This window comes from Panthera onca, chromosome A2, assembly GCF_046562875.1.
Source record: "Panthera onca isolate mPanOnc1 chromosome A2, mPanOnc1 haplotype 2, whole genome shotgun sequence".
Taxonomy (NCBI): domain Eukaryota; kingdom Metazoa; phylum Chordata; class Mammalia; order Carnivora; family Felidae; genus Panthera; species Panthera onca.
Genome location: NC_138340.1, coordinates 163,090,804 through 163,114,387, shown reverse-complemented (window position 1 = coordinate 163,114,387; position 23,584 = coordinate 163,090,804). Strand labels below are relative to the sequence as shown.

Below are 23,584 nucleotides of genomic sequence, written 5' to 3'. Positions count from 1 at the left end.
GCGGTTAGACGAGGAACATTCCTTCCCCTGCCCCCTTGTCAGTTTTCCAATATTTGAGGTACAGAGAAAGAGCAGGGACGGGGCTGTAGCTGGGGCCAGGATGTCTTCTTACTGGCAGGAGTGGGAAGGGAAGGCCTCCCTCCACCATCTCAAGCTGGGACCTTCTGCTCTTTGGGAAGGTTGGAGATGCAGAGCAGTTCCCATGGAGACAGGTGGTGTGCTGGTGCTTGGTCCCAAACGTGAGAAAAGAGTCATGATCTAAGGCAGACAGCAGCTTGTGTTCTTGGAAGTGGCTACACACCCTCTGTCCTCTCCCTGCCCCCCACTTCTTGCCAGGCTCTGGGTCAGAGCCTTCTTCAACTATTCCCTTGTGTGCCCTGAACATAACTGTCCTCCCGCTGAGTCCTCTTTGCCTTGATACCTGGCTTTGGGCTCCTTTCTCTCTGAGATGTCATTTCGATAAACTCCTTCATGCTGAGGTGCAACGGGAGGACGCCCTCTCACTACTCTTTTCGCCCAGAGAGATTTGTGGTGGTTGACTGGGACCCACCTGCATCTCAGACGCTGTCCACTGGAGGTTGGTGGACGGAGGTCTTTTTTGTCCTTAGCCTGACTAGTCTGGCTGTGAGAGAAACAGCTGAGGCTGACGCACTAGAACTTTATTTGGGATGAAGAGGGCAGAGACATGTGCAGGCTGGGCCCGTCCAAGATGTCAAGGTGCAGCCCGGAAGACACAGATGCCAGGTCTAGAGCCGTGTGACGAGGTAGCAGGTGCGGTGAGAGGCAGACAGAGTCTTGGTGACGGCACAGGGAGGGGTGGGGGGCCTGGTGAGACCCAGACCACTGCGCTGGGACAGGAGGCCTTGTTCCCACTGCCCTCCCCTCCTGAACCTCGGTGTCACCCCCTAGACTGGACCTGCCCCTCCTCCCTTGAAATAGGGAGCCATTTCTTGTTACCTGGGGCCCAGGCTGAGGTGGGGAACTTGGGTTCCATGGCTGCCCAGCCGTTCCTGAAGCTGTGGGAGGAGGGAGAGGGTCAGAGGTGGGGAGGAGTCCTCCCTCCCAGGACCAGCCAAAGTCACTGCACGCTCCTCCCCCACCATTCTTTCCTCAGCTGGGTAGGGATGGTGTTCTAGGCTTCGGGGGAAGACATTGGAGATGACAAAGAAGGAAGAAGGGTTTGTTACCAGATTGGTGCTAGAGTGCCTTTGGGAGTGCTTCCGGTTCCAGAAGTATCCCAGGACCCTGTCTTGGAACACCTGGGGGCAAGCAGTGGGGGAAGCGGCCATTGCATACCTTCTCCTGGATCTTATGCACTGATTCCTTCCCCCTCCCCCAGCTGGGGCTCAGGCCCACCTCACAGAGGTAGTCCAGGATCTCAAGGATGGTGAGCAGGCTGGCCCCGATGAACAGCCCCATCTGGCCCCCAATGTCGCCTGTGGAGACCAGGTTACCCATCAGCTTACAGCCACCTGCCAAACCCACACCTCCCCAGACTTCTGGATGACCTGCGCGCAAGCGCGCGCGCACACACACACACACACACACACACACACACACACACCGAGCAGTTCTGACACTTCATAGGCCTTTTTCTGCTCCACGGTCTCATAGTTGAGGGCCTCAAAGAAGATGTCCAGCACGAGCACGTTCTCTCTGGAGGAAAAGAGGCCAAGAAAGCTCGCTGGACACCCCCAGGTGATAGCTGCTGGCAGGAGAGAGGTGTGTGATCTCCCGTCTGTGACTCCTCTTCAGAGCCCCGGGACGGGTGTCACGGCCCCGTTTGCAGAAGAGATGCTATCACAAAGGTTAAACAGCTTGGCCAGAGTCCCAGGAGCCCCGCGATGATGTACAAGCTGGGCTTGCACCCGGGTGTGCGCACGAAGGCTCGCCCGCGGGAGGGTGCCCCCGCCCTTCCCCCGACCCTGCCCGGTCTGGTCCCGGATGGCCCGACTCACACGATGTAGGCCTCGCTGCGGTTGTGTTTCCGGGCCAGGTAGCGGGCGGCGGCGCGGCTCGGGATCCGCACCATGGAGAGCTCCTTGGCGTAGCGCGTGCTGGCGCAGGGGTTGGGGCAGGTGCACGCGTCCTTCCGCAGCATGGCGTCTAAGGGCCACCACAGTCACCTGAGTCAGGGCCACCCGGCCGGCGAGTCCGGGGGCCGGAGCCGAGGGGGGGTGGGGACGCGGGGGAGGTCTACCCCTTACCCAGGGCCGGGTCCGCGCAGTCCTTGTATTGCTGGGGGCTGCACACTGGCGCCCCGCCTGGCGTGGTGGGGGAGGAGACCGCTTCAGGAGCCGCTCCCAGGCCCCTTCGCCGTACCTGGACCCCCGCCTCCGCCCCCACCAGCTCCTTACCTGGCATATGCATCATTCGGCAGCCACACTTCCGAGCCACATAGCGGGCCTCACAGGCCAGGCGACACCCCATCAGACTGTAGGGGGCTTGGGGGCCTGGGCTGGGGCTGGGAGGACCTAGGGGACCAGAAGGTTCCGGCTCAAAGTCGGGGTCCAGAGGTGCGGAGCTGCAGTCACCCCAGGGTGGTGGCAGGAAGCTCAGCTGTAGTTGGTCAGGTTAAGGAGGCTTCGGGGAGAAGTGGGGCGACCAGGTGCAATGTGAGTGGTCACCGAGACAGCATGCCGAGGGCTGGAGGCCCCTGGGATGGTCTGAGATGTTGCGGCTGAAGGAAGGGGTTGGAAAAACCCGTGAGGATACTCGCTGTTGCTGGCAGGACACGAAGGTCTGGTAGCCGGGGGCTGCCCCGAAGCCCAGCTGGTCGATGGTGGGCGGCTCCTCCTGGCTGTGGATCTGCACTCGGACCCCCACCTCAAATGGGGTCTCCTCTGCAGGGGAAAGGGGGACCCTGACGCCTGTGTCCCAGGAGCCCCCCTGCTGCAGACAGCTTGCCCCAGGATGTGACTGGCCAACCCTGCCTGCCCCCGCCCCCCCCCTTCACAGGAAAGGATGTACTCCTCTGGGGCCCTTCCCAGCGCCTCCTCTCCTTCCCAGAGCCTTTTGTACACCATCTCTGCCACCCCTCCAGCCTGACACGGGTGCCCCCATACCCATGTCCCTCCACACGGGCAGATACTCATCCTGCTGCACATCCAGCATGATCTCCAGCCCGTTGCCCATGCCGCCCTTGGGAGTGGTGAGCAGTTCTGCCCCATCCGCGCCCGAGTTAAAGGTGTAGCACTGACCCATCCGGGTGAAGATCTGTGGGTGAGCAGACGGGGGACAGAGCTCACCAGGGGACAAGGAGCCCAGCCAGCTCTTTCCCCCAGGCAAACATGAGACCTCTCCCCTCCCCATCCTCTATGTGGTCTCTTTGAACACGGAACCCACATCTCAGTGCCCCCGGCCCCTCCCACTTACCAGCACAGCTAGTTGGACCCTTGTGGGCTCCCATCACCGCAGCCCCTCCTCCCCCTTCCTCAGCCCCCCAGCCCCCCAGCCCAGGGCACAGCCTGTAGGACAAGTGTGTCTTCAGAGGATGGCAAGAAAGGAAGTGGGTCTCAATTGCCCTCCTCCAGGACTGGCAGAATGTTGGAGAGGCAGAGGGAAGACAAGCCCACTCCCCCAGGCAGGAGAGCGTTCTGCTCTAGAACGGCCCCACTAGATTCCCCCCAGGCCCCAGGGGCAGGGGCTCCACAGACCAGAGCTCGGGCCCAGAGCCAGCCCCAGTGAGTGCCCTGTGCTGGAAGGCATGACCTTGTACATTGCAGTCCAGCTGAATGGCAGGCAGGGGTCCCCAAGGAGGGCTGTCTCCTGGGCTGGACAGAAAGGCACTGGTGGGGTGTGGAGCCCGTCGCCCGGCTGGGAAGGAAAGGATCCCCGGCACAGGTGTGAAGGTCCCCTAGCTTAGGAGGAGCCTGGGCCAGCAAGCCTGGGGGAATTGCGGGTCCTGGGCAGGGACTGGCCGGGTCCCTGGTAGGCCGGGCCGGCAGCCAGCTCACCACGGTGAAGTTCTCGGGACCGCACGGCCAGCCTCGGTAGCGGCAATCCAGCAGCATTTCCTCCAGGGCGTGTCCGGCCCTGGCGTACAGTCGAGCCATGTCGAAGGTGGGACTGGGCATGAAGCCGGGGGGCGCGGGGGGCCGGCCCAGGGCGCGCAGGAAGGCGGCATGCTCAGCGGGCTCCACGCCCAGCAGCGCGGGCCCGGCCCAGTGCAGGTCGTTGGGCGTGAGGCGCGAGCGGCGCAGTGGGTTGATGTTGCACAGGGTGATGGCGGGGAAGGTGAGCCGGTGGCTTTCGCGCTCGTCCAGGGCTGTCTCATGGTGGAACTCCCCGTAGTAGCGCACCCTCTCAGCCACCTGGTAGAGGAAGGCGGCCAGCGACAGGAGCACGGCTGCGGCCCAGAGCCCTCGGCGAGGCGTCAGGCCCCCAGGGCCGAAGACGTGGCCCAGCCCATGCATCGTGCAGCTGCTGGCGAACACGCGGATGTCCGAAGCTGGCCGCTGGGCCTCCTCTGGCCCAGGATGGGGCTTCATGGCTGAGGTCCAGGGTGGGGGACACCGAGAGGGCTGGGGATTGGCGATCAGGCTGCAGGGACTTGGAGAGAGGAAAGAGGGTCAGTCCGAGGACTGGGAGGGACTGAGGATTTGGGGGGCCGGGCAGGGGTCACTGCAGGGAAGGAGAGGGGAGGAGAGAGTGGGGAGAGGGGCCCAAACCAAGAAGCGGGAAGGCACTGGCCAGGCAGGTTCGGCTCGGCTGTCTCAAAGGAACCAGCCGGGGCTCCACTAGGCTCAGCGCTGGGCCGGGGGCTCTGCAGGAGAGGCCAGGTAGGGCGCAGCCGACTTGGGAGGCAGGGGCCGCTCTGCTGGAGGCTGCTCTGCGGAGCCAGGGCTGCCGCAGAGGATTGGGTTTCAGCAGTGAGGGGGCAAGGGGGCCCGCAGAGCAGTCTGGGGGGCAGGGAAGGTCCCTGGGGCCCCAGGCTGAGCCATTAGTGCAGCGTGTTGGGGGGGAGGGGCGTGGCTGTGGAGGCCAGAGGCGCCAGCGGAAAACCACAGCAATCCCGGGTAGGGCTTGAAGGGAGTCTGGAGAGATGTCGGGGCTGGGGGTGCCTTAATGGCCCTCTAGGTTCCCAGCTGCGGCCCTTGCGGTTGGGTGGAGGGTCAGTTGCTGACCCTCGGCCCGGTCCGTCCCTCCTTTTGTCTCTCCTCCCTTCCCACTAACCTCACTTGGGATAATTTGCTCCTTCACAAAGAGAGGAGTTGGCTCTTGACCAGGCTGGAAAGTGGTGGGAAGTTTGGCGTCGGCAGATTCGAGCCCCCAGCAGCCTACGCCGCGTGGCCAGAGTCTCTGCAGGTCTCAAGTCCCGGAGTGGTCGGAGTGTCCTCTTCCCACCTCCCCACGCTGAGGCCCTCCTGAGGCTGGCCTCTGCCACAGTGACTGCGGCACTCTCCGGGGGAACACGGGTGCCCTAGAATTTCGCTTTTTTTTTTTTTTTCACTTAAAAACATTCTGGAGACTGGAATACCTGTACCTGGAAAGCTTCCCCATTTTTTAAATGGATGCATTCTATTCCACTGTGTGGGCGGACCAAGTTTTATCTACTCACACTCCCATTGATGAACACTGGGGGTTTCGTCTTCCATTGTAAACAATGGTGCTCTCAATACCATTGCATGGTTGTAAATTCCCAGAAATAGAACTGCTGGGTCAAGAGGCAGCTGAATGGATAATTTGGTAGATACCACAAAACTCCCCACTGTGGGAATTCTACCATTTTGCACACCTGTATCATGGTGGGCAGTGTGCCTGTTTTGCAGGAGTGGGCGGGGCGGGGTTTTTTGTTTTTTACTTTTAATTTTTTTTTTCAACGTTTTTTATTTATTTTTGGGACAGAGAGAGACAGAGCATGAACAGGGGAGGGGCAGAGAGAGAGGGAGACACAGAATCGGAAACAGGCTCCAGGCTCTGAGCCATCAGCCCAGAGCCTGATGCGGGGCTCGAACTCATGGACCGCGAGATCGTGACCTGGCTGAAGTCGGACGCTTAACCGACTACGCCACCCAGGCGCCCCTGTTTTTTAATTTTTAAATGTTTATTTATTTCTGAGGGAGAGGGAGAAAGGGTGAGCAGGGGAGGGGAGACACACAGAGAGGGGGAGTCACAAAAACCGGAGCAGGCTCCAGGCTCTGAGCGGTCAGCACAGAGCCCGATGCAGGGCTTGAACTCACAAACCATGAGATCATGACCTGAGCCAAAGTTGGACGCTTAACTGATTGAGCCACCCAGGTGCCCCTCTTCTCCTTCTTTTTTTTTAAGTAGGCTCCGTGCCTAACATGGGGCTTGAACTCATGACGCTGAGATCAAAAGTCACATGTTCTACCCACGGAGCCAGCTGGGTGCCCCTGCAGGGGAGCTTTTCTAAAGGAAGAGATACAGTGCCCCTGACCCAGCTGGGGTGCCCCGGGCCACAGTGCCCAGCATGGCATGGCAATGCCAGCCTTGAGAGGGCAGAGCTGGTACATTTGACTGAAGATGCTGCCGATGATCCAGAGGAGACGACGGGGCGGCCAGGGCAGGACTCTCAGCAGCTGGAGAAGACAGACACCTCCAGGAAGTAGAGCGGCGGTCCGAAAGGCTGGTACCTACTGGCCTGCAGTGGGCCAAATGTGTCGTGCTGATCCAAGGCATGGGGACAAAGGACAGCAGGAGAGCCTGGCGGCTGAGGGCGGGGGGGGGTAGGAGTGGGGTCAGCCCAGACACCCCCCCAAGGAGGATGGCCAGGGCCTGGTGTCCAGCCCCGCATTTGGTGAAGTAAATGTTCACCTGTCCGTGTACCGGGAATGGGGAGACGCTGTACGGTAGGCCTGGGAGAACACAGGTTTACCTCCACTAATTTATTTACTGAAGCTTATTTCACTTGAGGCCGCTGGGCTCACTCTGGCGGGCTCCTGGCCGTGAGTGGAAGAAACGCAGTGCACCAATGGACCATGATCATGCTGTGCTGTCGTCACCTGTCCACCTGTCTGTCCTCCTGACAAGACTTTCACGGGGGGCGGGGACATCCTCACGCCCATGGCAGGTGTGCGGCACATGATACACGGATCTTGGAAGCAGGGAGTGAACAACACTTTATTGTACACGTGACCAGCTCCCGAGGCTGTGGCACTGGGAGTTTTAAGTACTTTACCACAGATCATCCCGTTTCAACTCTTAAAACAAACTCTCAGGATGAGGTATTGCCAGGCTTACGACCCACGTTGAATAGTCGCCGGAGCCAAGGTTGAGGCTGAGGCCACGTGGCGAGCGTGAGGCTGACCGCACAACCTTCCGGCTCAAGGCCCGCCACAGACCTCACTACTTCCCTGGGTTGGGGGGTGGGGGGGCTGGGATTTGGAGAGGCCGCCCTGAAGAGGTCCAGAGAGACCGGAGTCTGGCGTCAGGAGGGGTCTCTGGGGGGCTGGGGCTGGAGCTGGGGGAGCAGGAGCTTGTCTGCTCTCTCTCCCTGGGAGGGGTCTGGCAGGCCGCCGTGGACCTGGCTGGGAGCAGAGGCTGGCTCTGGGCTGTGCCTCCTGGGTGGGCGTTTAGGGGCAAAGCAACCCAGAGCCAGCCCACGCGCTGCCCCCCTGGGCTGTGGCCGCCCCGGCAGTGACCTCTGATCCGTAAGGAAGCAGGTATCAAGCCAGGGTGGCTGTGGCCCACGGACATTTCAGGTGCTTTGTCCCAGAGGAGCATCTGCTCCTAGGCCACACCCAGAAGAGGCTGCGGGGCCTCCTGCACTCACACCTGAGCCACTGCTGCTTCTTCCAGGCTGACCTCCGGCTACAGCGGGCTCTGCTGGTCCTACTCACCACTGCCGCCCCTGACGCAGGGCACTGCCTGTCCAACTGATTTTGTGTTTTGTCAGCCTGGGGGCAAAGTATCAACTTCTCCCTAGAGGTTTGGTGACCACCAGCACCATACGACCCCTGTGGCTGGAGCCTGGGGTATGTCGGCTCCTTAGTCTCCTTCAGGGCTGGGTGTCCTCATGTAAAGGGGCTGTCCACAATCTCACAGGGTGACGGAGACGAGGTGCACGGGGCCAGGGCAGGGCTGCGATGGCTTGGTGAGCCGGAAGCTCCTTGAGGAACAGACCATGGCATGCCCTGCCCCTTCTCCCCCTTCCCAGGGGCTGGAGGCATGTGGGGCACTTGTTCCGCTGGACGGGAATGGGAGGGGGGGATGAAATCTAGAAAAAGGACCATTATTCACGGAGCAGGGAGGAGGGGAAGCTGTTCTCAGGATGGGGACTGTGGGTTCGAGGGGCTGGCCCAAGGGGCGGGTTCCTTCCCCCAGGGCTCAGAGAGGCCTCTCCTCTCAGAGAGGAGAGAGGGGAGTCAGGCTAGGACAGTGAGGTCCTGGCACGGGTATGGGGAACCCCAGTGTGAACCCCTGATTTGTACAGAGGTGGGGCCGGAAGCCTTTAGGCTATCAGGTAGGGGGATACTTGGCAGGGTTCCTGAGAGGGGCTGGGAGGATCTGGGCAGAGGGAGGGAGGGAACAGAGCAGGGGGCTGGGGACTCTGCCTCTTCTGTGCAGCCTAATGACTCATGGCTCTGGCAGGCGAGAGGTAGGCAGGAGGGGGAAACGGGGGCGGGGGGCAGAGGGAGTGGTCCCGACCTCCCCGCCTCCAGCTCAGCGAGAGTCCCAGGTTGCATTGTGAGCAGGGGAGCAGCAGCCCACACCCCAGCGCACTGGTCTTCCTGGGTGTTTGGTCCCTGGGAGCTCCCCTGAGCCGAGCCCCAGTACTGGGTGCCGATGCTCGGCGGCAACCAGACCTTAAACAGCTGCTCTCAGGACTTGGGGTGGCGGTTCCTGGGGCCTCTGGGCATCTCGGGAGCTGGGACATCCAGGGCCTGTCTCCGGATGAGCTCCGCATAGAGCCCACCCTTCTTTAGGAGCTCTTCGTGGGTTCCCACCTGGAGAGAGGAAGGAGGGGCAGATGGTCACCCCAACCCAGTTCACAGCCCTAGGAGGGCTGGCTTCTTATCAGCCATCGAGCTCACTGTCCTCTCAGCCATCGTCCCTCCTGGAGACACTATGACCCCAGAGCACTGGCACGTCTGAACTCGCTAGTGCCGTCTCCCTGCTTAGCTGGGTTTTGGAAGAGCATCTCCCTTATGGAACCCAGAGACTCCAGCTTTCACTTGAGTGAGCAGCTGGGAGCTGGGGGCCGGGCCTCATGCAGCCTCCCGGCCTTGCTGCAGACCAGCCTGTGGAGAACAGCTCCCGGCCAGCCCCTCACCAGGGTCCCTGGTGCTGCCTCTGCTATACCTCAGCTCCTAGGCCCCTTCTCCCTAGCGCTCCACACTTCTCTGAGTCCCTTCCCTTCGGTTCTGGGAGTCATGAGGTAGTTCTACTACCCCACGGGACAGTGGAAGAAACGGGCCCTGGGAGGCCAGGGCAGGAATTCCTGAATCCACACAGCGTGTTGCTTCCAGAATACGCCCCAGGCTCCCAGGGCCAGGCCAGACCCTCACAGCTGAGCCACTCTTTCCACTGCGTCCACGGCTGAAACTGTCCCAACCCACTGCCTGGCCCCCAGCTGACCTCACAGACTTGGCCGTGGGCCATGACGACGATGTGGTGGGCCCCACGCACGGTGCTGAGCCGGTGTGCGATGACCAACACCGTGCGGCCAGCGCTGGCGCGGTCCAGGGCCTCCTGCACGACCCGCTCGGACTCTGAGTCTAGTGCGCTGGTTGCCTCGTCCAGGATCAGCACCGTGGGCTGCTTGATGAGGGCACGGGCAATGGCTAGGCGCTGCTTCTGGCCACCAGACAGGGTTGCACCCCGCTCACCTGGGGAGGAAGGGGACAGGGCAGGGCCTTGAAGCGATCTTCAGCTCTGCACTTGGGGGCGGCCCTACAAAGGGGCACCTGGGCCGTCTGGAACTTTCCATCTGGTCCCTCAGGCTCACCACCTTGCACCATGCGCATTCGCCTGCCTCGGATGGGTCAGCATCCTGATCCCATAACCCTGTGCAAACGCACACGTGCACTCACACCAGACAGCAGGAGGGGCGCACACTCGGGATTCAGTGCACCCTGGAGACACCCAGTGCCCCTCCCACACCGGGGTGGGGTCTCAGAGCCATGCCTGGGCCTGTGGCTCCAGCTGCCTTCTCCTGGCCTGCTGGGTCTCCGCCACCCTGGGGACGTCCACGACCCAGATGTGGGCCCTGGAGTGTAGTGACGGCCTGCCATGGGGCATTCTGGGAAGACCCCACTTGGGGTCTACCATGCTCACAGGAAAACAGCAGAGGGGGCAGCCTGGGAGTGAAAAACAGCACCATGGGGACGGTGGTCAGAGGTCAGCAAGGGCAGACTAAAGCCCCAGATGAGCCTGCTAGTGTGCTGGGGTCACAGGTACAAGGAAGGTGCCTCTCGAGAGGTGTGGGCACAGCACCTCCAGTCGGGGGAGTGTGGACTCTGGGTGGTGACCAGAATGGGCTGGATCAGTAATAGAGCATGGATGATGGCTAAAGACAGGGGTGGTGCCACCCCTGAAGCTCAGCCAGACTGAGGCCTAAGTTTCAAGATGCGCCAAGAACCCCAGATATGCCTACACCTTGAGACGTGCCGGAACATTCTGCAACAGAGCCAAGGACTGGGGGTGATAAACATGGCCCCAGAGGTTGAAAAAAAGACCCCTTTGTGAATGCACAAAGCTGCGAGCCGCAATGTGAATATTCTAGTGTAAGGCTGCAACACTGCAACGTCCCAGAACCACGAAAGCCCTTCTCTGGGTAGGTCAGAAGGGAGACCTGTTCAGTCACATCAATCCCTGTGGGTAACTAGACGGAAACGCTTTTAAATTAAGGAACAAAAGGGCAGGAATGAAACAGGAGCCCGAAGCACAAGGAATTACGAGAAGATTAGCGGTCCAGTGCTTCTGGTCCCGTCTTAGGACGTGGAGGCCGCTGGGAAGCTCTGAAGGTCCCTGACACCACAGACCCCTTGCAAGTGTCCCTGGCCGGGTCCTGCGCCTACACTTTTTGAGGCATCCCCGTCTCTGCAGCCTACGTGTGGTTGAACCACAGACCTGTGTCTGCCCCCCTCGGCCATGGACCTAGCCTTCCCTGATGCCAGGCCTGTGTCCCTGTGGCATGTTCACGGAGGCCTGGCAGATCCAAGCAGAACACTGTCCCCGGGACTCACCGACTATGGTGTTGTAGCCCTCGGGGAAGCTGGTGATGAACTCGTGGGCATTGGCCTCCCGGGCAGCTGCGTAAACCTCTTCATCCGAGGCACCCAGCTTCCCAAAACGGATGTTCTCCATGATCGTCGTTCCGAACAGGACTGGCTCCTGCGGGTGGCGGGGTGGGTCCACATGGGACATTCTGACTTTGCCCCAAACCCCGGAGGGGTGCAAAAAGGTGATTTTGGCCACACCGGAACTGGCCTCTTGCAAGGCAGGTAGGGGCAATTCAAAGTTACAAGTCCGATAAGAAAAGAGAGATCCGTCAAAGTGGGGAGAGGCCGAGCTCCCTGCAGGGCACAGGGTCCCTCAGGAGTGGGATGGGGAGGTGGCTGGGCCAGCTGGCCTGGAAAAGCCTCTCCTCTTGGGAGAGATGGGGAAGAAGGGGGTGTTCATTCTAGCTTTCTCTGCAGTGGTGGGTTGGTGAGAGTGCCCTCTTTATCCAATCACGGGAGGTGGGTGGACCCTCGCTGGGGGGCACCACCTCACACAGAAGGAAAGAAGTGGGGCCGAGGGCTTCAGGGTGGGGCCACAGGGGCTTGCTTAGTCAGGGGCGGGGGTCTCTAGACCTTCTGAACACCACACGTTTGTCAGAGGACCCAGGGGTCCTAAAATAGGGTCCCACTGCACCTGGTTGGATGGCAGTAAGGGAGGAGCAGAGTTCCTGCCCCAGGGAGGCAAGGGCAGAGCTGCGGCGGGCTGGGGAGGGCAAGCCCCAGATCCCATGACCGCTGGGGAGCCAGTCAGGAAGGCCTCAGCCCCCTACTCCCGCCCCACAAAGAGAGCAGGGGTGAAGTGGGCGGGAGGGAGGAAGAAGGGGAAAGGCCCAGGTGCAGTAAGGACCGCGAGAAAAGACAGACGGCGTCTGCAAGTTGGAGACACGCTTCCCACCTGGCTGATGAAGCCGATGACCTGGCCTCGGAGCCAGGAGGGATCGAGGGTTCGCAGGTCCCGCCCATCCAGGGTCACTACGCCAGCCGTGGGGTCGTAGAAGCGCTCGAGCAGGGAAGCCACCGTGGTCTTTCCTGGGGAATTGGGGTTGGGGGCACGGGGCGGTCAGGGAGGTGGCATGGTTTCTGGAGGCTCTGCCAGGAAAGAGGGACCCCCGGTGACAGGTGAAGGGGCCCCTCCTCCCACCCCACTCTGAGTGGTAACCGTAGGAAGGAAGGTCCTAGGGTGGGAGGGCGGGGGGTTCCTCTCACCTCCGCCGGACTGGCCCACGAGGGCCACGATCTTGCCAGGGGGCAGCGTGAGGCTGAAGTCTTCGAGCACCTGGAAGCCGGGGCGGCAGGGGTAACTGGAAGGAGCCAACGGAGATCCTTAGTTAGACCAGGTCCTGGCCCCTTTCTGCCCTGGCCCCTGCTCGAGTCTCACTGTACCCCGAGGCGGGGCTCGTTTAGAGGGAGACACGGACCCACAGGGCCTCACGCCCCCGTGCCCACCCGCTGATGCCGCTGACCTGAAGCAGACGTTGTGGAACGTGACAGCCCCGCGCAGGTGCTCTCTGGGGATGCAGCAGCCCCCAGCCAGCGGAATGCACGGGCTCAGAGTCATGTACTCAAACACCCGGGCACCCGCACTGAGCCCCCGCACCACCTGGGGAGGGGGTTAATTAAAGTCCGAGGTGAGGGAGGGGTGAGGTCTGAGGGCAAGGCTGGCAGTGTAGCCCCATCTCCTGACACCCCCTCCACCTGACACCTGGTTCCTGCAGCACACAGGTGATGCTGGTTGCTGACAGGACTCCAGCCCAGATCCGATGTCCACACCACGGGGCCCGCCCCCTGACTGCCACTCACCTGGCCGAACAGGACAGAGAGGTTGGCCATGGACCTGTGAGGAGGAGAGAAAGATTCAAAGAGTGGGGACAGGAGCCCCAGAGAAGGCTGGTGCCAGAGGGAAGGGTATGGGTCTCGGCTGCATGGGGGCGGAGGACGTGGCGCGTGAGGCTAGGAAACGGGCAGCCTGAAGGCAAACACAGAGGATGTTCCTGAAATCTGGGACAGCAGGAGCCCTGGGATCCAGCAACACCAGATAGTTCTCTGGCAGGTCGCTTCTCCTTGGAACCGCGTTATCTCCTTGTTCTCTCCTTGGCCAGATGAAGCTGACAACTGTCTGCCACCTCAGGCCTGGGGGCTCCGGGGAGATGGGCGCAGGAAGCAGGCACGGGGCTCGGGGGAGCTGGGCTCTGCGCTGCCTGCCTGCACCAACAACACGAGGGAGAGCGCCAGCACCGTGAACAGGTCGGGGCCACGAAGCCCATGGGGCAAGGTCAGCTCTAGTGCAGTGGACTCCTGGGGGAGCAAGGGCTAATTAAGGTGGAAAAATGGATGTTAATCCTTTCAGAGAAAGAAGGAACTCGAAGACCCTGGAGCATGTGGGGGTGGGGGATGGGCCCCAAAACAAAGTTCCATAGAGACACTAGCGCGGGCTTGCCCTGTGTAAGGCATGGTGCGAGTGTGTCTCTGTCCAGGGGTGGGTCACCTCCTCTGCCGTGCAAGGCTGTCGGCTGCTGGAAGGTGGAGAGTCATGCTTCTCAGTCACCGGCCCCTGACCGGGCTGGCCAGTCCGCGACAGTGCGCGTGTCTGAGTGTGCATGTGGGTCCTTGAAGTGGAAAAGACTGAGCGCCTTGAACGGGAAAGTCACTTCTTCCAGCGCCAGGGGTGAGGAAGGGAGGGGCCTGCAAGGAAATGGTTCTGGCAGGCTCAGAGTTACTGGCATTTGCCAGAGTGAGTGGAGAGGCATCGAGCAAGGAAGAGCCAGGACAGTGAGTTATCTGTGGACGACAAGGGAGAACATCCTCCACAAGAGATCTGGAGGCCATTAGGGCCTGGCAGAGGTGCCCGGCAGCAACCAAAAAGCAGATGCACATGACTCGTTGGTGCGCGATGACCTTGCTCTCAGAGACAGCTCAGGAGGCAACCCTGAGAGCCCTGGCGGGGGGGGCGGCCCATTCCTGGTGAGGTCCAGACCTGGATGTAGACCAGGCGGCCTGGCCCTGACTGTGGTCTGTCTGGGTACCTCTCCGTCTCCTCCAGAGACCCAGTGCCACAAAAAGAACACCTAGGATGGGGTCTAAAGGTTGAGGCTGCCTCCCTCCCCTCCCTCGCCCTGCTGGACCTCAGGAGGAAATACATCAGCCTCCTAAATAGATCGAATTCCTCCAAGGTGGGTTGTGAAGGATCTCCACGTGGGGAGGGCCCCCCACAAAGGATAGTCCTAAGGCCCGTGGCTGTGGGAGCAGCTCTGTGTAGCAGCCAGAGAGAGAGACAGCATAGATGGACTTCCTAGGCTTTTCTGTTTGTAAGAAAGCTCTGCTAACTGGCTAGCCCGTGCTGTGGGGAGGAAAGGAAAGGGTCGGAACTCAGGCCACAAAGGGAAGTGGGGGCCCAGACGAAGGGGAGCCTGATGGAGAAGGGCCAGACTCGGGAGGTGTAGGGAAAGGGAGACCTTCCCATCACTGCCTGTGGAGGGCCATATGGTGACTGTGTGCGTGGAACCAGGCGGGTTTGTCGGGCTCCTCAGGACCAGAGCACGAGGCCAGGGCCCAGCCTGGGGTCTGTGCCAAGTCCCACCTCTACAACAGTCCTCTCGGTCCCCAGGCTACCAGGGAACAGTTCCCAGGCTGGAGGAGGGATGAGGCCACCCACGGTCTGAACTTCAGAGAAGGTGTGAATGGGCCCAGATACGGGAGCACCAGACACAAATGGGGCCAAGGATGGGAGTCCTTTCTACCAACCCATCTTCAGACTGGCTCCAGTCTACCTGGGACAATAACAAGGCTGATGACGAGGGGCGCTGTAGGAAACAGGCAGTAAGACACAATGCAGAGCCCGGCCACGAGTGTCAGAAGCAATGTGGAAGGGGCATGGAGGGGTGTTTGGGGTGAGAGTCTGTTCTCTTGACGTGCTTGACAGTAATTCGGGTCTCTGCTCTTCAATGATTTATTATAGCATATTTGCTCCTCTGTTATTCATCATGACATCTACTTATGCTTTATGTGCTCTCACATATGTGGTGTGGGGGGGAGATGATGAGAAACTGCAGCAGAAACTGCTAGCGTTTAGCTCAGAAGAGAAAGGAAAGGGGAGGCCTTGGGGGTTTTGAGCAAAGGGAGCCGAGAGGTCTGGGCAGACAGGCCCAGTGGGGCAGGTAGATCGCAGAACAACGAACACAGTGAGCTCCAGGCTGGGAAGGGCAGGGGAGAGGCTGAGCCGCTTGGCCCTGGGAAGGTCAGAGAGGATGGCAGGCGAGCTCGTAAAGAGCATGTCAAAGACGGTCTATCCATATGTGGAATCTCACTCGGCCTTAAAAAGGAAGGAAATTGACACAGGCTACGCTATGGACGAACCTGGAAGATATTACGCTGAGTGAGATAGGCCCGTCACGAAAGGACAAACGCTGTGCAATCTCACTTACGTGAGGCACCCAAAGTGGGCAAATCACAGACGTGGAGGTTGTCAGGGGCTGAGGGAAGGGGTTGTGGGGGCTCAGCATTTAACAGGCGGTTTCAGTGCTGCAGCACGAAGGGCGGGAGACGGATGGTGGTAACGGATGCACAAACTCTATGCTTCCAAACAGTTAAGATGGTAAATTTGACATTACGTGTGTTTTGCTACAATGGCCAATTTTTTAAGAAGCTGTCTCGGAAATTTCGGAACCGTTTAGGCGGCCGAAGATGTCAGCTGCATTCCTGAGCGTACGGACGGTGAATCAGGTTACAGGGTGCTCATGGATGGCACGGGGGCACTCTCCCCAGCCAGCCCCCGGGGCGGGCCACCAACCCCTGTCCCTCCACTCAGCAGGGCTCCTGCAGGACGGGGACAGCCTCACACTCACCTCTGCACCGTCTGGGAGGCCACCAGGAAGGACATGAGGTCTCCCCCTGTCAGCTCCTGTCCAGCCACGAGGGAGCCCCCAATAAACAGAGTGCCTAAGACCATGCCTGCGTGTGGAAAGGGACAGACGGTCAGGAAGGCGTCTGCCTGGAATAGCGTCTACCTGTTTCGTGTGGAAACGAGTGTGTGTGTGTGTGTGTGTGCACACGTGTGCATGTGTGGTGGTGGAACTCACGCACCTGGCACTCCTACAGATGTCTGAAGGACATCAAGCAGGCGGAGAGCCGCCCCTCCCCTGCCTGGCTGGGACCTGCCCTTCACGGCTCCAAGCTCATCCCCAGCCGTGACGGGCGCGCCCACACCCCGGGTGGGGACTTGCTCACTCACAGTTGAAGGCAATGTTGGAGAGCCCCTGGAACAAGGCGATGCCCCTGCCCAGCTCCTCTGCCTTACAGCGGGACCCCTCCAGCTCTGCTCCGTAGCGTCTGGGGAGAGAGGCCAAGCCCGGCTGTCAGGAAGCAGCCGGGCTGGGGTGCAGGGCTGCTGGGGTGCATTCAGGGAGTCCTCCCTGCTTCATGCTCCTCTCCGTCTGGGACTCACTCCTCTTCCCGATGCTCCATGGCGAAGGCCCGCACGGTCCGAACGTTGCCCAGGGCCTCATCTGCTACGCCTGTCGCCCTTGCAATCTGCAAGGAGTCCAGGAAGTAGGCAGCTGGCTTGGGGACGGGGAGGAATGGCGGGGCAGACAGAAACGGGGAAAGCACGGATGGCAGGAATGCTGGTACCTGCTCCTGACACTGGCGAGACAACTTTCGGAGAGCTGAGCCCATTAGGGTGCCAACTCCCATAAGAATGGGTGTGGCCACCATCAGCAGCAGCGTGAGGCGGGGGGACAGCATAGACAGGGACACCAGGCAGCCAGCCACCTGGGTGCAGCTTCGCAGTCCCTGGGGGAGAGAAGGGACGCAGGAAGGCTGTTTGGCATCAGCACCACGACACGGGGACTTCACCAAGGGTCCACTGGCTACAGCGGCCAAGGCCGCTTCCCAAGGCCAAGGCCATGAGTCTGACCCTGGAAGGCCAACCGGCAGTCCACCCAGTCATAAAGCATGACCCTTTCTCTCCTACCAGGCACGAAAGGCCTGGGTGAGAATGTCTATGGACCACAGCCTCCTTCCCCCAGACAAATCCCAATTTGCTTTGCCTTTTGCTTTAGGAACTGAAAAAAAAAAAGAATCAAGCAGGAATGTCACCCAGGGGCTGCTATGGGCCAGTGTGAGGCATGACCCAGCAGCCACAGTGACCATGTGGGTGGATGAGAACAGGACATCAGTAATGCAGTAAAAAGCCTTTACCCGTTCTCGTTAACACTTGTCAGCATGCCAGGCATTCTGGGGGTAAGGCAGGCCAGGGTAATTTTGCTCTTGGCAAGCCGGTCCAAGAAAGGCTCTTGTCTGAGTCCTTGGGAAGGTTTTCCGGGGAGGTAGAATTTCAGAACAGGAGTGAAACAGCCTGTCCTGACCTTGGACGATACCACAGTACCTCCCTTCCGTGAACTTCCCCACTCCCTCATCCACACCCTCACCAGACAGCAGGCTTCTCACTTGGTGCAAGCCTAGGCTCAGAGCCCAACAGCAAGGTGGGTGGGGCTGGCCTGATGTGTCTACACTGGGGTGTGTGTGTGTGTGTGTGTGTGTGTGTATACACACAGGGGGGCCTGGGGAACTGACCTGGGAGATGACGAGTTTGAAAGATGATTTAAACTCTTGCACATCAGCTGTCAGTCGGCTCACCAGCTGCCCTGTCTTTTTAGCATCGAAGAAAGCAATATCTTGTCTGGTGGTAGGTCAAGGGTACAGTAGGTTGGGGAGAAGAGGAGACATTAGTTTAGGACAAGACCCTGCCCCTACATTTGTCCAGACTTCTGGGGCCAGCAGTTCCCCCTGCCCGCACCCTGCACTGGCAGTACCGAAGCAGGTTGCTGAAGAGGGCCCTCCGCATGTCCACGGCCATGCGCTCGCCGATGCGGGACAGCAATACCAGGTACCCGAAGGTCAGCAGGCCCTGGGAGAGAGGCCGGGGCACTCAGGGGCGCCCAGGAGGCTCCTTTGGGTGCCCCCAGGCCCTCCCTCCTGTTGTACCTGAATGCCATAGAGGATGAGCAGGTAGGTGCTGAGATTCCGGGACTCAGTCAGGAAGCTGCCCACATGGTCCCTTGTGTACTTGGCCACAATCTCCACCAGCTGGCCCAGAAGCAGGGGGATCTGCACATTCACCAGGGCCGCACCCAGTGCCAGCTTGGGGAGGGAGGGGCAGACATTTAGAGGGGGCCATATTCTTCCCCATCCCTGGCCCTGACCTTGGCCCTCCCTCTCCTGCAGCTGTTCATGTTTGGCTAACTGTGTGCTTCTTCGAGTTCCAGCCCAGGCTGCCAGAGCCTGGGGATTCCTGTACCCTGCACAGCCAGCTGCCCTGTGTGGGATCGCCTGGCATCCCTTGGCTTCCAGTCCCTAAGGCAGCCAGCCCTTGCTGCTTCCTGAGGTCTATCCTGAGACTTGGTGAGGCAGACAAACTGCCCCTGTGCAGCTCCGGCTGGCGCTTCTGCAAACCCCTGGCTGGGTCCTTCCCTATCCCTGGTGTGGGCGAAAGGGGAGGGGCATCTCACCACGATGGCTGCCGCCAGGACCAGCAGGTGGGGGCGCAGAAACTGCCAGAAGAGCTTCCAGTTAAAGCGGGAATCCCCGACACAAGGTCTGGAGCAGGCAGGAGGGGCCTCTTCTGCCTCACACAGCGCCACAAGGCAGAGGCGGGGGCACTTACTCAACAGCACGGGGCCCAGAAGGATGCCCCCGACCCAGCGCCAGGCAGAGGGTCTTTGGCTGGGAGCTGGAGGCGCTCGAAGGAGGTGAGCCCGGAGTTGGGAGCGCAGCTGGGCCACAGCCCTGAGGAGGTAGGAGCTGTGGCGGCCATCAGAGCACCTGCAGGGAGACAATGGCATCGATGGCTCACGGCCCCAAGTGAACTTCAAGGGAGCAATCAATCAGGCCAGCTCTGGGCTGAGGCCTCTGGACAGCATTTCTTCCTCCGTAGGGTCCTACGCGACCCCTCCCAGGGCTGTTCTTTAGCACCTCAGTTTCTAAGAGAAACACATTGAGGCCAAGTTGCTGAGGAGCAAGACAATAGTCGGTAACCGAGTCGGAAAGGTGTTCTCGCCGTGCCATCAGACAGCTGGGCCCCCTCAGCCTCCAGGGACCCCTCTGGTCAGGGGCCATCTCCAACCCACGTGCTTTCTGATCATGGGACATCACTCTGGACGGCAGCTAGTCTGTAGGCACTCCTTTTACAGCTGAGGAAGCAGAGGTCCTAAGTGAATCTGGTTCAGAGAGGCAAGAGGAGAGTGCCCCCCGGCCACACCCGGCACTGGGCTGGCTTGCAGTGGCGATGCCTGGCCCACGTGGCCCCCGTGTTGCCAGTCAATGGTCCGGCTGTGTTTGATCCTCCCTTCCCTGGGAGGGAGATGCCCTTATTCTCACTTGATGGAAGAGAATGTCACGGGGGCTGAGAGAGCTGGAATAATTTGTCCCCAAGCAGCAGAACCTGGACAAGAGGGGAACCCTGCTATGTGACTCCAGAATCCAGGCTTGTTCTAGCCTGCCACGTGTGCTGTGCCCAAGGCTGGGTGTGGCAGGGCCTGGACCGGCCCCGTGTCTTCTGACCCCTGGTCACTGTTCATTGCACCCCAACACCCAGACTCCTCCCAGGCCCCGAGTGCTTATGTGGCAGCGTATGGAGAAAAACGGTGACACACTCCCTCTCTATCAACTGAAGGAGAAAAAAGAAATTAACAATCCAAATAATGTATCCTGTCATCTCAGACCGGCCCAAATCACCTTCTCTGGTCTGCAGTTTCTGTATCAATACACGGTGATGTCGGGTAGAGAGCCTACCGCGTGCCCACACTCTGCTGTGAGGCACGGGAAACAAGAGGTCAACAGAACAGACCATGTAACTACCCTCATGGTGAGAAGGACTAACAGCTAATGACAAAGCTTGCTGAGTGTAAAAAGGGGAACAGCAGGTGCTCAGAGCACAGACCACGAATTCCCTGTGTGAGGGCATCAGGACAGGCCTTCCTGACCAGACCCGAGGGAGAATGGGAAGGAGCTGGCTAAGTGAAGGTGGTGGGGATAAAGTGGCGGAGAGCTGTAGGCAGCAGGGAGCGTGTTTGGGACATGTGCAGGTACGAAAGAAGGAAGAGCTGGAACCTGAAATACAAGGGAGAGGAGACATGGGCAGGACAGGCATCGAAGTTTTTATAGGACAGCTGGACTTTAGAGGGCAATGAGGACCATTCGTGGCTTTTAGGCTGAGGTATGACATAATCAAATCCACATCTTAAAGATCACAGCAGAGGGGAGAAGGCTGGAGAAGGGCAAGCCTGGCTACGGGGACCCTGTTACAAGCAGAAGTTATTTGGCCAAGAGTAAATGGTGGGATGTTCAAAGATTCAAATGAGGTTATCGATGGGGAGAGGCTTTTAAAAACGAATACGGGGACGCCTGGGTGGCTCAGTCAGTTAAGCGTCTGGCCTTTGATTTTGGCTCAGGTCATCATCTCATGGTTCGTGAGATCAAGCCCTGCATCAGGCTCCGCGCTGACAGCGCGGAACCTGCTTGGGATTCTCTCTCTGCCCCTCGTACGATCTCTCTCTCAAAATAAATAAATAAACATTAGAAAAAAACACAACAACACAAAAGGGTCACTTGGGTGGCTCAGTGGGTTAAACATTCCACTCATAATTACAGTTCAGGTCATGCATAATCTCACAGTTCATGACATTGAGCTCTGCACTGGGATTTTCTCTCCTCTCTCTGCCCCTCCCCTGCTTGCACGCATTCACTCGCTCTCTCAAAATAAATAAACATTAAAAAAAAAAAAAGGAATAAATAGAATGAGGTTTTTCTTTATTCGGATGGTCTTTTGTATTCTCAGATGCTCCCAGCTGCAGACTCCACCTAATTTTTCCCTTGTTTCAAGGAGGCCCGGGTCCTCTCTGTTATGCCTCCTTCCACCCCATTCCACATGCCTGGCTTTTATGTCTCATTTTCCACTGTGTACTTTATGTCTACCCTAAATTTTAGAGAAGCTCATCTTCCTTCTGCCCAGTGTAAGTGTCCAATTTCCCCATGAGACTTTATATTCCTCGAGGGCAGGAAGCTCTATCTTATCCACATTCATCCCCAGCACTTAGCAGAGTTCTTGTACATAATAGATATTCAGCAAACGGTTATGGTTATGTTTGTTGAGTGCATGCCCTCGTTAGAAATGCAGAAGGGAGGGGACCCTGGGTGGCTCAGTCGGTTAAGTGTCCGACTTCGGCTCAGGTCATGATCTCACGGTCCGTGAGTTCGAGCCCCGCGTCGGGCTCTGTGCTGACAGCTCGGAGCCTGGAGCCTGCTTCAGATTCTGTGTCTCCCTCTCTCTCTGACCCTCCCCCGTTCATGCTCTGTCTCTGTCTCAAAAATAAATAAAAACATTAAAAAAAAAAAAAAAAAGAAATGCAGAAGGGAAAAATCTGACCTGTCCTGTTGCTGCATTGTTTGCAAGTTGTAGACTCACTGAGGCCTACAGTAAGAAGTATGTTGTAAATTGCCACCCAGTACAATAAACACAGGTCACACAAAATTGAAATGCTTCACAAAACAATACTCTCCCTAATGTTAAAGCGGGTATTCTATTCTATTCACTTGTTTTATTTATTTATTTTTATTTATTTATTTTTGAGACAGGGAGAGACAGAGCATGAACAGGGAAGGGTCAGAGAGAGGGAGACACAGAATCTGAAACAGGCTCCAGGCTCTGAGCTGTCAGCACACAGCCCGACACGGGGCTCGAACTCACGGACCGCGAGATCATGACCTGAGCCGAAGTCGGCCGCCTAACCGACTGAGCCACCCAGGCTCCCCTCTATTCACTTGTTTTAAAAAGTAGGCTCCACACTCAACGTGGGGCTTGAACTCAGACCCTGAGATCAAGAGTCACATGCTCACTAGGCACTCTCTATTACATTCACTTTTACATGATCCTACGCACTACGTTCATTTTCTGATCTACTGTGTTGTGACTTGCACATTTGAAAGACATTGCACTCGTGGGCACACAAATACTTGCATATTATCTGAGGTTTCTCTCCGGGTTTCTCTCTGGTTTAAATGATATCAACACCCTTACTCTCTTCCTAAGGAGTGTTTCAAGCATTTTAATAATTTACCATGGTTACTTTCCAGCTTCTCTCATCTCCTCCAAACTAAGACTCCATGGTTACTTTCCAGCTTCTCTCATCTCCTCCAAACTAAGACTCCAAGCAAGGCTTGGTCACTGCCAAGAACTGGCAAATTACTTCCCAGCAACGGTACTTCTAGCTCCAGCTTGGCCCAGCTCTTCTCCTCTTTCAATCAGATGGGCTTTCAAAATGACACAAGTCCCTATCAGCTCACCCCTGCCAATCTGCTGCCTTCCTGGCCCACAGGTTATTCACTCCAGGATCAGAAAGGAATCCATCCCTTCTTAAAAGCAGTTACACTGAAGTCGCAGTTTCAGGGTCCACGTTGGTTTCCTACCTGCGTCTCTCTCTCAGGACCAACGTGTGTAAACACACAAAAACACACATGTACGTGTTTCTAGATTTTTTTTTTTTTTTTAATCTCTGCTGAAAACATCCAGATCTAGGAACAATTTCTGTTCAGCTCATATTGAATCTTGGGAGCAACACCAACACTAAATGTCTCTGGACACTAACAGTTTTTGTCCAAATTGCCAGACCAATTCCAAGAAAGAGGACAGGGAGGGGGCAGGAACAGCACCCAGGCTCGACACCTGGCGCCCTCTGGTGGGAAGCACGGACCCGATGTGGTCACCGACCTAGAGCGTTCCCTCCGCGCAGCCCACAGGCGGATACAGACGGGCCGAGTCTCCTGCTGGCACCTAGGTAGTCGCTATAAATAACTGAAGCCAATCCCTGGGGAGTGACATTCTACCCCCGGGCCGGCCTACAACTTCCAGCAGGCCTCGCGCGAGCCCGGGACTCCATGTCCCGGCAGGCCCCACGCCCCGCCAGCCGGTCAACGGCCCGCGCTCCCAGTAGGTTTGTCACTTTTTACCTGACGGCCGCGAATGTCTGGAAGCGGAGGGGTAGTATCAGCCTGCCTGGGACAGGGCCACCCCGAATTCCGACCCGAAATAAGTGCACCAACATGATGGGACGTGAACACAGGAGCAGCCGGCAACGGCAGCTTCACCCTCATCCCATTGAGGGCTCCATGTTGGCTCCGGCCCCCATCCCGACAACCCCCTCGCGCCTCGGCGACGATTGGCGGAAAGACGCATCAATCTCGTCGCAAGCTGTGATTGAAGAAAGCCTTTTCGGTCCTTCTCCTTCTGGAAGTGTGATTGGACAGAGCCGACTATCCGCCCGCCCCCGGCTGTGGGCGGGGCCGAGCAAGTGGGGCATTGCTTTCCGCCTACTGCCCGGGCCAGCCCTGGGGTGACTTAAGCAGCG

At 58.7% G+C, this 23,584-nt stretch overlaps 2 protein-coding genes across 4 annotated transcripts; both read right to left on the bottom strand.

The window, feature by feature from the left end:
* Positions 1–658: 658 nt before the first annotated feature.
* ASIC3 (acid sensing ion channel subunit 3) lies at positions 659–5,435 on the bottom strand. Its single transcript, XM_078437543.2, has 12 exons — positions 5,176–5,435; positions 3,957–4,551; positions 3,066–3,216; positions 2,716–2,843; positions 2,358–2,559; positions 2,208–2,264; positions 1,959–2,106; positions 1,565–1,656; positions 1,357–1,436; positions 1,188–1,259; positions 958–1,016; positions 659–825 (listed from the first exon to the last, which is right to left on the bottom strand). The coding sequence occupies exons 2-12, from the start codon at positions 4,488–4,490 to the stop codon at positions 747–749; spliced, it is 1,602 nt and encodes a 533-aa protein (XP_078293669.1). The 5' UTR covers positions 4,491–4,551; positions 5,176–5,435; the 3' UTR covers positions 659–746.
* Positions 5,436–7,064: 1,629 nt separating this feature from the next.
* Positions 7,065–23,377, bottom strand: ABCB8 (ATP binding cassette subfamily B member 8). Of its 3 annotated transcripts, XM_060633412.3 has the most exons (17): positions 23,187–23,374; positions 18,692–19,004; positions 18,168–18,323; positions 17,996–18,090; positions 17,757–17,862; positions 16,812–16,973; positions 16,627–16,712; positions 16,414–16,511; positions 16,028–16,133; positions 12,987–13,020; positions 12,650–12,786; positions 12,393–12,487; positions 12,082–12,215; positions 11,151–11,298; positions 9,541–9,791; positions 8,769–8,909; positions 7,065–8,179 (listed from the first exon to the last, which is right to left on the bottom strand). In XM_060633412.3, exons 1-16 carry the CDS (start codon positions 23,279–23,281, stop codon positions 8,784–8,786), a joined length of 2,142 nt encoding a protein of 713 aa, XP_060489395.1. In that variant the 5' UTR covers positions 23,282–23,374; the 3' UTR covers positions 7,065–8,179; positions 8,769–8,783. The 3 variants fall into 3 exon arrangements, with proteins under 3 accessions (XP_060489395.1, XP_060489394.1, XP_060489397.1); XM_060633411.3 differs by having other exon boundaries at positions 7,065–8,909; XM_060633414.3 differs by lacking the exon at positions 18,692–19,004 and having other exon boundaries at positions 7,065–8,909; positions 23,187–23,377.
* Positions 23,378–23,584: the final 207 nt, after the last annotated feature.